The sequence below is a fragment of the Paralichthys olivaceus genome, chromosome 2 (assembly GCF_024713975.1).
Source record: "Paralichthys olivaceus isolate ysfri-2021 chromosome 2, ASM2471397v2, whole genome shotgun sequence".
NCBI classification, from domain to species: domain Eukaryota; kingdom Metazoa; phylum Chordata; class Actinopteri; order Pleuronectiformes; family Paralichthyidae; genus Paralichthys; species Paralichthys olivaceus.
In genome coordinates, this window is record NC_091094.1 from 21,602,231 (window position 1) to 21,618,187 (window position 15,957).

General features: G+C 45.4%; 1 protein-coding gene across 2 annotated transcripts; it reads right to left on the reverse strand.

Moving 5' to 3' along the window:
* Positions 1–2,883: 2,883 nt before the first annotated feature.
* On the reverse strand, positions 2,884–15,694 carry gata2a (GATA binding protein 2a). 2 transcript variants are annotated; one of them, XM_069511421.1, is made up of 6 exons: positions 15,424–15,694; positions 10,917–11,347; positions 9,662–10,228; positions 7,028–7,173; positions 4,749–4,874; positions 2,884–4,086 (listed from the first exon to the last, which is right to left on the reverse strand). In XM_069511421.1, the coding sequence occupies exons 2-6, from the start codon at positions 11,143–11,145 to the stop codon at positions 3,787–3,789; spliced, it is 1,368 nt and encodes a 455-aa protein (XP_069367522.1). In that variant the 5' UTR covers positions 11,146–11,347; positions 15,424–15,694; the 3' UTR covers positions 2,884–3,786. The 2 variants fall into 2 exon arrangements, with proteins under 2 accessions (XP_069367522.1, XP_069367516.1); XM_069511415.1 differs by lacking the exon at positions 15,424–15,694 and adding an exon at positions 11,550–11,649.
* Positions 15,695–15,957: the final 263 nt, after the last annotated feature.

Here is a 15,957-nt window from a genome sequence, read left to right on the forward strand (position 1 = left end):
TGAGTCATGTGAGAGTTATCCCTGTCAAAGCTTTGCATATCACACCACTATATGGTTGATTGATTTTCAAAGTGTTACAGAGTTGTTCAAGTGTCAAATGGTGTAACTGCGGAGGTTCCCATGAATAGTGCTCTCCAGGTGTTTTACTGAATGTAACCATCTTTTTTTGTCAGCCTCTTATCAGAGGGGCATTTCTATGAATTTCTCTTCATCCGTGAAAAGAGGAAGTTCACATGTGGGTGTCTTTGTAGCACAACCGCTATGACTTTGTAGTAATCGCATCTCAGAGTTAACAGCTCGGTTAATGCTTCATAGCAAAGCGCAAGTTCTCTTTTTACTCAAGCATCAACAAACAAACTACTTATAGGTGACTTTATGGCAAATTCAGGCTGGAATATATGTCCCCTGTTTGTATTCTCTAAATACTGTCCCGTCTTGCGGCCTTAATATCCTTCTAGGGGTCTGAGGAAGGAGGGATGCTTTTTTAGCTAGGCCCAGGCAAAGGTCAACACCCCCCCTCCTGCAACACACACACACAACGAGACCTGCATCTGAACCGCACTCCACTTCCTTTCATCTTCTACGTGTCTCTCTCCCTAACTCAACTTTGTGAGGGGATGGTCGGGATACCTTTTGATTCCGCTAATTCAATTTGATGGAAAAACAAATACACTAGGGGAGTGGGAGGCAAGAAAAGAGTGGGAGTAGGGAAAGAAACAGAAATTTGCAAGGCGCTCTGAGGGGGAATGAGTGGTGGTGGAGACAGCGGGGGAGGACAAACGGAAGAGCGGAGGGGAGAAAGAAAAGGAGTATAGGGAGTGGAGATGAGTTGAAACATCCAGTTCCAGGTTGAAGTCGTAAACCTCTCCATGCTCTGATCTTAGGTGGCCACCAGCACATTCAACCCCACTGACGCATGTGAGATCACTCGTCTTCATCTTCTCTGAGCAACGCCACTCTGATAGTGAAGATAAGTGACTTCCTATTTTACTACTCTTTTCGTGTCACATAATTCACAAGTTAGGAGGGGGATGTCTTGTTCAACATAGCTGATGATCTAGTCAGGCTTGGTGAGTCTGCGTAAAATTTAATGTTGCAGAAAATGGAGTAGTGGTGGAACATGATGTCAAGCACAACTCTTAAGCTTTCCTTTTAGAAGCAAGTGTGCATGCCTGTATCTTCTCGGACCTCGGAGCTGAACCATGGCCCGACTTCCTCCAAACACAACCACTGCCTCTGCAGCTTTGTGAAACACCATTTTTGTATGTATGTGGTTTGTGTGTGTGTGGATAGGTGTGTTCACGAGAGGGCAGCTCTGGGAGTCACTAGCCTGGCCAACTGCTGTATTATTTTTGGGAGAGCTGCTCCTTCCCTCTGGAGGGCCTCATTGAAGAGTGCTGGCTCTCTCTGTCGCCCCCTCTCAGGCTGCGGGACCGCGGCCAAGCCCGGGCAAGCAGGCTCGCTGGCTGCAGCAGCACACAACCCGCTGGAGCCGTGGTCTGCACACGACCCAGCACCCACAGCACTACGCTGCACACAGATGGCTAGACTGCTTATTGGCAGCCAAGCATTACATTTCCACTGATGCTCAGCAAGTGGATCAGGGGGGATCCCACCCCCACTCTGAAAATAGACCCACAGATGCAGTCATTCAGTCTTGTAACTGTATGTGTACAGTGTTGTGGGTGCTAAGATGTAGCAAAAGCTGACATTGGAGTGCTTCAGCCACACTATTAAAAAAACAGCAATTTCATAAATCCCTGGGTAAATACTATTTCCAATTTGAACTGATCGAGCCTCATGGGAAACCCCAGCAGATCAAGCTCCACAGCAGTCCAGCAGATGTGAGCAGGGTGGAGGGTTCAGGGAGGGGTAGTGGTCCACTTTTAGCTCGGACTGTTTAATCGGATGGTTTGTGCTGTGGGTGTGTGAGGGCATGCTGAACTCCACGATGATGACCTCAAATTGGCCCTAATCGAGCAGACTCATTAGCGGCTGGCTCTGTTCAAAGTTTTCTCCAGTCGTTTTACTTGACTGTAATCGTCCAAATGGGCGGGAGAGGCAGAATGAGCAACACAAAAACAGAGATTGGAGGAGAGTAAAAGACAAACAGAATAAATGGGAGAGCAGAGAGGGGGAGACTGAAAAACAAACAAAACAACCAGAAAGAGAAAGAAAAAGAGGACGAGATGAGACGGGGAGAAGCAGAGTCGACGCCTGCTTCCTGGCAGCCTCAGCTGCGTGCACATCTGTGTGCAAAGGGTCTGAGCAGACCCCCACGTGTTTGCTCAGGTCGCCTGATTGCCTTTCCTTCCTCTTCTCTCTCCCACTAAAGACCCGCTGTCCTTCCTCTCACTCCAATCAAAACGGCCAACATAGAGGGCTACTCCGAGAGCGGCTTCTGCTGAACTCATGACTCAGTATTTGTCACATATGAATTCTGAAAAAACAAAACAAAAAAAAACTTGCTACTGGAGCTAAATAAGAGACCTTGCGTGGGTTATTTGGTTACACAAGGGTGTGAATTAGGGTTTGTGTTTGTTTTTTTTCCATGTCTGTGCGTGAGCATGTGGTAATGTGCATATGTATGACTGTGTGTGACTCCGGAGCCTGCTGTCTGGGTACAGTGGTCCAGCCTGGGGCCTCAGCTTCACAAAGAGGCCTTCTCTTAACAATCGCACATAGAGGAGGAGCCTGACCAAAGCATTACCACGCTCAAGGGATCACAGAATTTTCCTTGATACATCTGATATCACTTATGATTTAGATAATCAAGCACTCTTCATTAAAAAGGAGAGTTTACGTTGATGCTCTATTGTTTGTGTATATGTATGTGAGAGTGATGGAGACAGACTAAACTGAAGAGACAGTGACAGATTGAACTTCAGTATTAAACTTTATTTACTTTACTTTTGTGAGATGGAAAAATGATAAAAACATACAGCTCAGGGCCTTTTTTTATCTAAGATAGGTCAGTGTTTTTCTTTACGTAATAACCATGAAATTAAAATCATAACAGTTTCCATGTGTCTTTGACGAAAGCTTTAAGAGTGAAAATAAATTATCGTAGCAATAATTATAACATCAAATATGACAACAATAATAGCAATTAAGCATTTATAAACACTTTATTTACGGTGCCTTTTTTCCTTAAAAGTCCATTATTAAAAACAGGTGAGCGTTGTGGTGGTGTACAATCCAGCATGTGAGGAGAGAACTGGTTTATGGGTATTGTAATCTGGGCCTGGATGGTAACAGAAGCGTACGGGTGCTGTAGCTGTGAGCCAGTCTTTAGACCTCCAGCACTGAAGTCCATGGCAGTTGAGGACGACAGCATGGGGATGGACAGGGTCCACGTATCTCAGCATATAATGAGATGGTTGTGAGGCGGGGACAATCTTTAAAGACCTCTTCAGTCTCCTGTTACAGGGTCATGGAGAGGTGGGTACCAAAGTGACTCAGTAAAAATAAGCAAAAAGAATGAAAAGCATCTCCGTTCACTCCATTCCTATAAGCCTCAAATCACCCAGGGACCAGGGAAGTCCCTCGTCACATTTGCTCTTCACAGAGTCCGCAAAAGTCCTGCTTTCTGTGGCGTCCCATCAGTGAAGTCAGGCATAACGTGACCTTCAGTTACAAAGTCCAACTGAGAGTCCCTCCCCTCCCAACCACTGTACATAACGCAACAAGTCTGCTCAGCTTTTGGCGTGATGTGAAGGCCATTTAGTGTTAATGGCGGCGCGGCGACTCCTACAGGCTGGAGGAGTTTTGGGTCTGGTGGGGCCCTCAGTGAGGCTCGGCCCAGACTGGCGAGCGGTTGGAGTGGTGGGGGTGACCGAATGAAGGATGAATAGGCGTGGGAGTAGGCAGCATGTGTCCCGAGTGGCTGAAGGGGGGCAGGTGACCCATGTGGGTCATGTGGCTGGTGAGGCCGGGTGCACCACCGAAGGGAGAGGCCTTGTCGTGCATGCACTTGGACAGCTCGTCAAAGCCGTCCCCTGTTCGCTTGTTCCTCTTGGACTTGCTGGACATCTTGCGGTTGCGTGTCTGGATGCCTTCCTTCTTCATGGTCAGGGGTCTGTTAACCTGTGGAGAGCAACACATTAGCTCATGACAGACCAAACAAAAGCTGCACTCACGGCACGAGCACTATAGTGGTTGGGGTTTGTTTAACTGTTAGTTCCAGCCCATCATTTAAAATGTCACCAAGAATATGTCACATATCGCTTTGCCAATTAGCATATACATGGCTTTCTTTCATTATTAAGAGTTATACCAGTGTGAAATGAAGGTTGTTAATAATGAGCAGCTGTTTTGCATATATAGCTGCATTATAAGGCTAGTCAGGGGCGTGTTTTCTTTTTGGCTTTTGTCTCATTTAAAAGCAAACAGAACCGTCCTGGGTGATATGAATACATGGGGAAGAGGAGCAGGCTTTGGGCCTCAAAAGAGCAGTTTCAGACAAATCCTCATCAGTGTAACTGACGCCGTTACACTGAATGACAGTCCCACCCCACAGCCTCTCCTGGGAGTAACGCCCCCCATTGAGACAACGATGGATTAATAAAAAAAGGGAGAGGACTGGTGGGTTCTGCTCCACAGGGTGAGCAGGCTTTGCCTCCACACTCCTAAATCGATACAAACTGTCCGCCCACTTGACCAGTTAACGACCAGCTAAACCCCAATACCCCTCCCCAAGAAAAAGACCCTCCAGTTTTTTTTCCCCCTCTTCCATGCAGTCTACTTACATTGTGCAGTTTAAAGTAAAGGCCGCAGGCGTTACACACCGGGTCTCCGTTCCCGTTGCGCCTCCACAGGGTGGTGGTGGTGGTCTGGCAGTTTGCGCAGCAGGTGCCTGCACGTCTCGCAGCGGACTGAAGGAAGCAAGAGAGGGAAAACACCTTATGAATAATGATCCATTCACCCTGGTGCAGGGAGGTCACACTGCTGCACACACATGTATACCACACGCAGAAAGAGCCACAGACAGCGGCGCTGCGTGCAACTCATTTGTGATTTCTGGCTCAGCACAGACAAACCGAGACAGCTTTGTTTTTTCAAATGAACCGGCGGCACGTGGACGGTCGTGAGGTTTGAGCTGTAACGCGGAGCCATGTGCGGAGAGGCATCAAAAGGAGAAATGACTTAACTCCTCATATTAGACTAAATCAATTACGCAGACCGCGACAACCATGATCGAATTGTCTCATTTGCGCAATAAGATGTGGAGCCATTTTTCTCTAAAACGTCTACGCCCGTCGGTAATTATCATATTTTATGAATTAAAACTAAGTGCGCCGGTATTAACAGGTCATAATAGGGGCCTTGTTGTAAAGCCTTTCTATTTATCCTGATCCAGGGAAAACTGGCCGACAAGTCGTGTAAGACCCGGTGTCCTGTCTGGCAATGTGCTCCCTGCGTCCATTGCGGATCAATTCTTCACACATAATAAGAAACATTAGCCTTACATGCAAGAACCCCGCGGCTCTGTGCTTCACAAGCAGCATCCAGCCTTTTCCTTTTAATTAATTTCAGGTGGACCCGGAGAGCCACAACGACCCCTGTCATTTTTAACACAGACTGACCGAACATAGAAAATATATATATATATTTATTTATAATGTAAAATAAAAGAGTGTCCGCAGAGAATGGCGAACAAGAGGGGGACATAAATCCATGTATTTTCCAGTGGCCGCCCCTCACGCTCCGTCTCTTCACACATAAGCGGCTCCTCCAGTGTTGTGATAATCTCTTTACACTATACGTCAGTCTGGCCGCGCACAGAATGCAGCGCGCTGGTTGAGGGCGGAAACAGCCGGGAGCCTGACTTCCTTATCTGGGCCGGGCAGATATCCGGATAGGAAACAACTGGATGCCCCTTTGAACACAACCCCGAAAAACACTTGAAGCTGCAAATGCAAAAAGCTGCTGCGGCCGCACAAGGGCCGAGCCATGCGGTGGAAAATCTAACGCGACTTCTCAGGAGCTGCAGGAGGAGCGACGTGGAGGTGCTCAAGGAACAGCACGAAACCGCCTCATGTCAAAACGCTCGAGCCTTTTGTTTCAGTTTCAAATATCTTTACCGATCGACTGATAGCTGATAAACTGATAACTGATAGAGTTTAAATGAAGTCCATTAGACCCATGATACAAACTGTGCAATTAGAATTAGCTTGGGTAAATTAACCCATTTAGATTCGAATTAAATGTTTAACTCACTAGTAAAATTGTATTATTTATTTTTAGAAACATTTCCACACGTCATTTGTATTTTGTATCATTTATTATTGCCCTATAAATAAAAAAATATTAGTAGTAGTACCCTAGTGGTATTCAGTGGGTTGCTATTATTTTTTTTAGTTAAAAGTTATACTATTTCTACTACAACAGGAATTTATTTAATCCATATAACTGTATTGATAATTGTGGCTATTTCTAAAAATGTTGTTTCTTTGGTAAATCAATTTAAAGTAGAAGTTTTCTGCTGAACAAGGAATTTACTGTAAACTATATATTTACATTTAAAAATAACAATTAAAAGAGGCTATAAAAGATTTAAAATATATATATATATATATATTTAAATGTGAATGTTGTCATGTAGATGGAAAGATAGATATAATTAGAATACATGGATAAATAAATTATGCCACCTGGAGATATTTCCAGCGTCAGTATATGGTTGAGTCCTAAAGTGTGTGTGCACCTCAGAGCAGGGGTACATCAACAGTGTTGTGTGTCCATGGTGCCTTTCATTTACTCGAGCGTGGTGTTAACTAAAGCAGCATGGGCATTGGTATCAGTAACAGTATCAGAAGTACCAGCAATAATGATAGCAGGAACAATGGCAATAGTAGCAGTATTGTAACAGGCCATGAAGGCGGATCGTCAGGGGGTGAGAGGGACAAACAATTCCAGGAAGATCATAGGGAAAATATAACTTTCCTGGAATTGTGCTGCCGGCATCTGCTTTGTGCTCATATTTGGGTGACTGCTCTCATAGTAGAAAGACAGAGTGAGAACTCACCAGTCTGCGTTTGGGCTTGATGAGGGGTCGGTTCTGGCCGTTCATCTTGTGATACAGTCCGCAGGCGTTGCACAGGTAGTGGCCGGTACCGTCCCGTCGCCAAAGAGGGGTTGAGGTGGCACCGCAGTTTACACATTCCCGGCCCTCTGCATAAAGTTCAAGAGGAGAGAGGAAGAAATTTATATAATTAAAAAGTTCACCATCTGCCAGAGGCACCATACAGCAGCTGTCCAGCCCCAATCGGGCGACTTGTATGACCCTAGATGGCTCTGTAATATGAAGTCAAAATCTGGCCCGTGATGGTGACAACGTAAAGGTGAGCTTGTTGGTGTACCAAGTGTGCACATGGCTGCCATGGACACAGACACCTCTATGTAAACCGATCCAGAATAGGGAGGCCAGAGACAGCCAGAACATGTCCAGAGGTGTCCGACAAGAAGAATGAGGCACACCATCAAATTAGGACTACATTATTCATCAGATCAGTGGGCACCCATGAGAGGAAACATAAGTGTGCGGCGGTGGTGGTATTAAATGTGGCGGGCAGTGTTGCAGCCTGTGGTGAGACGCTTGATGCCAGTTGAAATTCTAGATTATAATGGGAACGTTTGCATTTATCTTAAACTGTAGATACCTATGCATACCTTTACAGAGAAACCTGCTTTTTTAGTCTCTCTCCCGTACAGGTTGGACTTCAAACAGCCTGTTGCTAAACCAACCAGTTATTTTAATTCAAGTATCCCTCTCTCCCTAGAGCATCCCCTCATTATTCCTGTCATAATGCGAGCGACACCCAAAGTCCCACCCTCACTCCACAATGGAATCTGACCTGAGCTAAAAAGCTATGTTCCTTTTGAAATGCATCTCTCCGCTTTTTCTTTTTCTTCTTTTATTGTACCTACCCTTTCTTCCTCATAAGTATTTCGTAACAGCAACAGCCACATTAAAGTGGGATCATTAACACTTTAAATATTCATCATCAGTGACTGGTGTATTATGTCTTGTGCAATAGTGTTGAAATAAGAAACAAAATGGGAAGATGAAAGCTTCATGAGAAAAGTTAGAGTAGAGAGAAAGAGGAGGAGGGGTGTTCTGGTCTGAGGCTCGCTCAGCAGGAAGCTGAAGGTGTACGTGCTGACAGCTGAAATGTCATTGTGGCATTTTGTACAACAGTCAATCACCATTACTGGCACTGGACAGAGACTTTGATAGATAAGAGCCTTTTTAATGCCGTGGCTGATATGTTTGTGTTACTGATTCAGGCATAGTCGGGCCAACTTCTTTTAAATGTCACAGTATAACATTTCTCTACAGCTCACATTTGCTCACTATCTGCCAGCAAGTATTGGCCAGGTGTATTAAAAAGCACTGGGACAATGGATGACAAATATTGATAAATACCCAACTACATTAAGAGCAACATGTCTTAACAGCTGGAACAATGTGGGGAAATTACAGAGCCATTACCAGACTGAGTTGTTTTTCAAATGTCTGCACATTAATATCAGACATAAAGTCTAAATATTCCTCCCTACACATGCAGAATATTGAATCAGGTGCTTGTCCAGACAGTCAGAAAATAGGCCCCGTTTCATTATAAACAATCCCACTGGCTTTGAGGATTTTAGGTAAGAGGAAGACTGACTGTGCAGTGCATGTTTAATCAGGATTACCCAATACACTGCAGTCTGCAGACCTCTAGTGACAGTGTTATTAAATACGCTCCCATCTATACACATAGCAGCAGATCCTGTGTGGACTCTGGTTGCCTCCACTTTGTGTCAGTGCTGCTGGGCCTAGGCCATGCTTAAAAACACAAACAGCAGGGCTCTGTCGCCTGTGCTTTGTTAGTACTGGGGAGAGCGGGTGGGCGGGGTGGAGGTCGTGATTTGTTCACTTGGAGGTATACAGGATATGGCAGGAGCCAGGACGTCGTGACTGGCTACTTTTTAAAGTATTTTTTTTTAAGTGCCGTGAATACCACATAAAAAAAGGGCCATAACATCTGACTGTCAGAAGAAGTCAGTGTCATAAAATAAGTTCATGTAAAGTTCTTTGGATGACTTTACTAAGTTTTTCCTTTCAGGTTTTAGTCCCTGAATAATATATTTTTTTCATCTTTATGAAATCGTAGTTTCTTTAATTGTTTAATTGTGATCCCGTTTTCTTTTCTCTCAAGTCAACGGCCCTGCTCTTAAAACCGCTCCATCACGCGCACACTGACCTTAACTGGACATTTAGTAAATAGTTGACCCCGATTAGTCCGATGAGTTTCACCTATGGTTGGTTTCTCTCTCTAAGGTGAACAGGCTCGTCAGATAAGACGAGTCCAGGCCGGTTTTCACAGGGTAGAAGTGTCCCCAGTGGAAACCAGCGCTCGTTTTATAAGTAACAGACTATTAGATACTATAATAGTAAAAGATAGAGCCAACACATATTTAAAACAAATACTTTGGTACATTTCTATATGACAATACCCACACATTTATATTAGAGTGCACCATAAAAGCGGGTTATTTAACTCTGACATTAATTTAACCATCAAGGCTCATTTGAAAAAATAATTATAATTTTGTTAGACGTTATCACTTCAATCTTTCATCATGCACAGACCCAAACCCACGTGAGACTCACCTGAGCTCGATCTGGCTTTGCTTTTGCACTTGGGCGTGAAGCTGGACCCGCCGAGCAGGCTGCCGGGGTGGAAGAGGCTGCCGCTGTACTCGTGTGGTGTCGGCAGAGAGTAGGCCGGATAGGTCGGGATGGGGTGATGCGTGGCCTGGCTGTTCATCGAGGCCAGGCCGCTGCGCAGCGGACTACAGCTCTCCATTTTCATGCCGTCCGTCAGCGGCACCTGGTAAGACTTGATCGACTCCTTCTCGTCCATCCTGGTCGAAGTTGAGGTCGGGGAGGTGGGGCCGGGGTCCGGCGACACGTCTTTCGGAGGGGTCGGGGGAAAACTGTAGAGGTGCGGGCTAGAGTGGGACGCCGGAGTTAGCGACGACACGGGAGCCGTGCCGGTGTTGCTGCTGCAGGGGTAGCCGGAGCCGGTGGGGTGAAGGCCGGGTTTGCTGAAGTGACTGACCGCCCATGCGTTGTGGTGGTGCGCAGCGGACAGGGCAGCTTTGCCGGGGTCCAGCCAGGGAATCCCGGGACTGTGAATGAGGTGTGGTCGGCAAACCTGGTTCCCAGCGAGACGAGCTGAAATTTAAAGTAATCTATTTAATACACGTTTGATTTTTTAAACCCCCTTTCCATTACTTTGCAAAGCATAACAGAAAGATCTTACCTGACAAGTACTCAAAATTACTCAAGTCCGACATTTAGTTTCAACAAAGCTCTGGTAGCTAATTTCAAATAAAATATTTTCCTCACAATTATCTAAAATATTTCACGTTATCTACCAAAAGCCATAGTCATTTCATCTATTTAAGATAGAGGCGATAAAGGCCTGCTGGCTTCAGAAAAACCCAGTAAACGCAGCTCCCTCTCAGGACAGTATCTTTTCATCGGCTGCAGCTCGGACTAGTAAATTTGCGGTTTTAATTTTATATCCGGGAAGTGTCTCTCTCTCCCTGTCTCTCTCCCTCCACAGCCCCTGCCCCAGCACAGAGGGGTTAAATGACATACTTCCCTTTCCCCTCGCTGTCATTTGCTATAAATCCCTTTATGTTGCAGAATTGGCCCAGAGATGTCAAGAGGAAAAATTTTAAGCAAATCACTGAATTGTTAAGCTTCTAAATAGACCCATTACATAAGCAGACTCACACATATAATACAAGCTCTGTTTGGACGTGAATTATGTAAAAACTTTGAACGTCTCAACAAAACAGGCTTTGTTCCTTTTAATCATTTTTTTCTTAGCTGAACTTGACAGTGCGCATCTTACCGTGCGCTTGGCTGTAGGTGACCCTTGCTCGGGAGTTGGTGTAGTAAGGGTTCCCCTGAGAGTCCAAGTGGTTCAGAAACATGTCCACCTCGTCCTGGGGCAGCAAAGGCGCCATGGGCTCCATGTAGTTGTGGCTCAGGCTGTGGTGGTGAGAGTCCGGGTGCTGGCTGTTCAGCACAGCGTGATGGTGCGCCATCCACCGAGACTGATCGGCCGCTGCGACCTCCATGGCTGAGCTGGTCGTCTCCTTCTCCTCTGAACGCGTCTGTCTGTGCGCCGGGCTACTCTACACACTCTTGCCTCCAAAATGGAAGTTAGATCCTCCTGACAATATAGTTCCCGAGCTGTGGGGGTCTCGGCTGTGTTTATTTACTGAAGAAATAAAATCCTTTAATAACCCGGTCTTCTTGTTTCTCCTCAGGGGTGGATACCTGCAATGAGACGAAAACAAAATGTTAATTCATTCAAACGATGGACACTCCAGCTCTTCTTCCACGCAGAGACTGAGCATCGCTGTCTAATCATAGCTGTGAACTCTAGAAATTAACTTTGCACACTTCAGTGTCCTTCTGTGGACAGCTGACTAAGAGGAGGCATTGCGTAAAGGAGAAAGGCGACATGTCCTCTGGATACCTGTTGCAGTCTCGATCAGCTGACGGCGGACACAGCTCGGATGTGTAAACCTCCTGATCCGTGCTCTGCTCGGGCTCATTAATGAGATGTGGAGCAGACTGACGCGGCTGGCGCCAGTAAATTCCCATATTAAGCCATGCGGGGGCGGGGCCTTTGCTCGGAGCCAATCACGGCCAGCTTCTGCCACAATTGGCTCGCTGCATCCCTGCTCTCCTTTAAATTTCCATTTCCCTGCACCGAAATACTGAAAGACTTATCAATCAGCAGTCATTTCTCTGGGGGTCTTTCTCTCTCATTAAGATCAACAATCGGCCACTGACGATCTGTTTTTAAAGCTCCAGTTCTGAGCATAGAGGCAGACACTAAACATGGAGGCAAAATCATTTTGCACAATACATGTCTTACTATTATGAATTAGAAATGTAGGATACTTCTGTGGTGTCTTGCCTCCACTTGTATGTACGAATTTAAACTTATTTCAGAGGATGTTAAAGACTTCATTTTCATCTCACTCCGCCTCATAACAAGTCAAGTTGCTGATGTAGCCTTGCATTACCATCAATAATTGTAAGTGTTGTTTTTCGCATGCTGTTATGTAAATAAACAGGGTTTTCAGCACCTCTAAAACCAACAGAGGAGGAGCCGCTTTACGACCCGAATTTGGTCCCTTTGTTGCGGGGACCTAATTGTCTTTAATTAGTATTGGGGCATTCTTGTGAAAACAGAGGTTTTGTCTCGGAGACAGACCAACCAAACACAGTTTGCATACTAATGGCGCCACATTCTCTCTCGGTGGCACCAGGGTTGAGCGCAAGGCCTAAAAAAACCGGTTGGTGATCAAACAGATCACAACCCTTAACACACGCCTAATGCACTTATTCACTTTTTTTTTACATGATGTAACAATAACCTAATTCTTATCATTATTTACTATTACTGATATTCGCTGCATGTAAGGATAAAATCACATGTTTGCCTCCGTGTGTGTGTGTGTGTGTGTGTGTGTGTGTGTGTGTGTGTGTGTGTGTGATTGACAGGGAATAATTGGAGGGTGCTAGGAGCCGAGACTGGCCGCCACACCGACGCCGAGCTCTGACGTCATAGAGTCACGGTGGGTGCGCATTTTGCACGGACCGTCACGTGAAGCGTCTGATACCTGGACAAATAACTCCCCAAGGTAAAAGACTCCTGATAACTACACCACCGTGCATTGTAGTGCGACAATTCATGCTCTGATATGCTGCTATACCTGCAGTGTGTGCGTGCGTGTGTGTGTGTCTGTGTGCGTGCGTGTTTGTGTGTCAGTCATAAGTCATTAAATCGCTGGCATGTTGCCAGGGGTAGTGAGTTGATGAGCTCAGCCCTTTGAGCTTGTCAACCCCTAAAATCAACAAATTAGTGCATGTGGGGCAGCAGAGGTCCAGCTACCTGAATAACTCACATTCCAGTGTAAAGAAGCACTGCAGCTGGCAGGTGGAGCTTCACCTTTATATGGTATTATTATAGTATTTCTTTTCCTTTTCATAAATATTTTACTATGATACACAGACATCAATAATACAGACTTTGTATGTCCAATAAAAATAAGTGATTTTATGCTGAAGAATAATTGCTGTCACACAAGCTTGAACCTGAAGCAACAACGACTCCCTCTGTTCAGGCCTGAGTAGATGACCAGTGGTGCTCTTGTTCTTGAGGCTGGTGGTAAAAGGACTTTTTTTTTCTTTGCACTACAGCATGTCACTGTAGCCTGCAGCAGTGGTCAGCCTGTGTGCCTGTGCTGTGTTCTGACTGTGTTAACCGTTTGGCCTTAGAGAGTGGGTCAGGCTCAGACTCTGCTGCTGCATGCCCATTGTTGTTTGCATGTTTGCCAAATGGATTACTCAGCAGGATTTAGACCTCTGTAATTTATACCTTCATTAATCCCATTTGTATCTGCGCTGGAACAAAAGATGGGAGAGGGTTAGTGGAGAGGGGTTTGGGGCAGGGGGGGGGGCTGATGCGTTGCCTCTGTCTTTTCTCAAGGACACAGCAGTATTGTTTCAGCCATGGGATGCTACAGACTGGAGAACACTATCCCTTTCCCAACACCTCCTGCACCGGGTGGGAAGTGTGTGTGCAACAACTGTATCGCTGTGCAGCCTCAGTGGCTAATGAACAACAAGATTATCATTCTGATCCATGCTGTTATTAAATGGGATATGCTTTATCTACCTGTTTGTTCCCATTGGGCATGGTCATCCATCATTATCCAGAGTGGAGGTGTGTGACTGTGTGACTGTGTGAATGTGAGTGCGTGCTTGACTGTGTTATGTGTGTGTGTGTGTGTGTGTGTGTGTGTGTGTGTGTGTGTGTGCGTGTGCGTGTGCGTGTGTGTTTGGGTGTGTGTGTGTGTGTGGGGGGGGGGGGGGGGGGGGGGGGGGGTGAAGAGCCACAGTGGGGCTCCTGAAGATAAGCAGAGCCCGAGAGAGGGAGAATGACACAAACCAGCTGAAGCATTATTGTCCCCTTTACTCACGGCTAATTAGATCGAGCTCAGGCACTGGGGGGCTTTATAGACACAAGCACCCAGACTCAATGACCATATGACTGCTGGGAGAGAGAGGGGCCTGGACGCTGCTGTACGGCAGCAGCACTCACTCCCATTTAAAGAGTTTGAGCTCAGAATAATAACATTTCAGAATAGGATAGGACGTAACACATGGTCTTCAAAAGAGATTATGGAGCATATATGATGCTTGTGTTCATAACATAAAGCTCTATTGGAGTTATATAAATACTGAAAATTAATACATAAGTTATCCATAGTATGAGGCTGTTGGTTCTACAATGAAAGAGAGAGTTTGATATAATATTAGAGATGCATCAACATCTGTGTTAAAATCTGTTCACACAGTCAATTTATAAAACACAGATGAGTTTTGTGCACTCAGAGCTTCAAGCTACAACACCCTCTCAGACCTCACAGTACTTTAGTGTTATTTGAACCAGTCTATAAAAGACTCCAGCAGACAACAGCACACGCAGGTATAAGAGAGAAAGAGGCCAGTTTCTGTATATTAAAAAAGAAAAGGTGCTCTGTAATGACTCCAGCTCAGCCGCATGCCTGTGGAGACCCCAGCCTGCCCCTGTCTCCGTCTCTATACTCCACCATTGTAGCCTGGTGATTGCTCTCTTTGCAGATGAAAGAGGATCGCTCCAGTCATTACGCATTTTTAAAGCCGTGACAATTGTCGTCACTAATATCAGGCTGATGATACACTAATCCATTTCGTGATCGAGGGGTTTATTCCCGGAATGCAGCTCCTTGCCCACGGCAACATAAAGCGCCCCCAAAAAATATTATTTAGTAGTATTCAGGCTTTATATAAGGACATGGATTTCTAGAAATACCCTACAATGACGCTATAAATCTGGTGGGGGCGCAATGTTTCTATCCGTTTCTGCGTTGATTATTCATTTTTGTCTCATTTTTACTGTTTGATCATTTAAAAAATAATATAGACCCAAACTGCATTAAAAGTAAGTGTTTGGGTGAATATAACAAAATACATATTCACAGTAGATCACATGCTTCCCACTCGCTGTTCAGAACTATAAAGCTGAATATGAAGGTAAAAAGGCTTTTATCAACGAAGCGTAAAAGTAATTTCTTAACATAAATCGAAAGTCTAGCTCATGCATTGTTGCGGAAAAATATCATTTTGTTTGATTTTTGTTGCCACATTATTGTGAATATAATACAGGGTCAATGTGACTCCTTATATATTTGAGCGTTAGCCTACAGGATTGTTTTTATTTTCAAGCATCAGAGTATTTCCTGCAGCATATTTCGGGAATAAAGCACCGTGCAAAAATACAATGATTGACTGACCTGAGAGGAGCGGCTGCGCTCTCAGAGTCAAACCGGACACGGTGTCTCCATCCAGCTTCAGCTCCGATCGGCGCTTCTCTCCAAAATAACCAAACAAACAAAAAAGAATCTGATCGGAGTCCAGACGAGCTGCTTGCGTTTTAAAGACGAGAAGAGACGACGTGAAGGAGCCGGAGGGCCCGTGTGTATAGTCGCTGCTGTGCGTGTCATCAGCACCAGAGAGCGGAGTGTGTGTGTGTGTGTCTTTTGCTCTCCCTGCTGGATCCTCAGCTCTGAATATGAGAAAAAAGAAGTTGTGTGGCCGTGTGAGAGGCTGCAGCCACACAGCAACGTAATGGCACGTCAGCCAGCAGCCTGTCTTCCGGGTCCCGCTGAAATAGACCCAATCTGGCACCAATACCTGCTCCCAAGAGCTGATTAATACAGTCTAGATTAATACGGAGCCTGCACAGAGACCCTCAGCATTATGTTTCGATTTGTTTATATTTTCAAGGCCATCCAGATGTAGTATCACCAGCAGACCGTTTTTTCCCT

Excerpts from the sequence above, each read along its gene's own strand:
- gata2a (XM_069511421.1), bottom strand. The coding sequence starts at position 11,145 with ATGGAGGTCGCAGCGGCCGATCAGTCTCGGTGGATGGCGCACCATCAC. Across the intron at positions 4,875-7,027 it reads TCAAGCCCAAACGCAGACTG|TCCGCTGCGAGACGTGCAGG; the intron begins GTGAGTTCTCAC and ends TGCTTCCTTCAG. Across the intron at positions 4,087-4,748 it reads TTTACTTTAAACTGCACAAT|GTTAACAGACCCCTGACCAT; the intron begins GTAAGTAGACTG and ends TGCTCTCCACAG.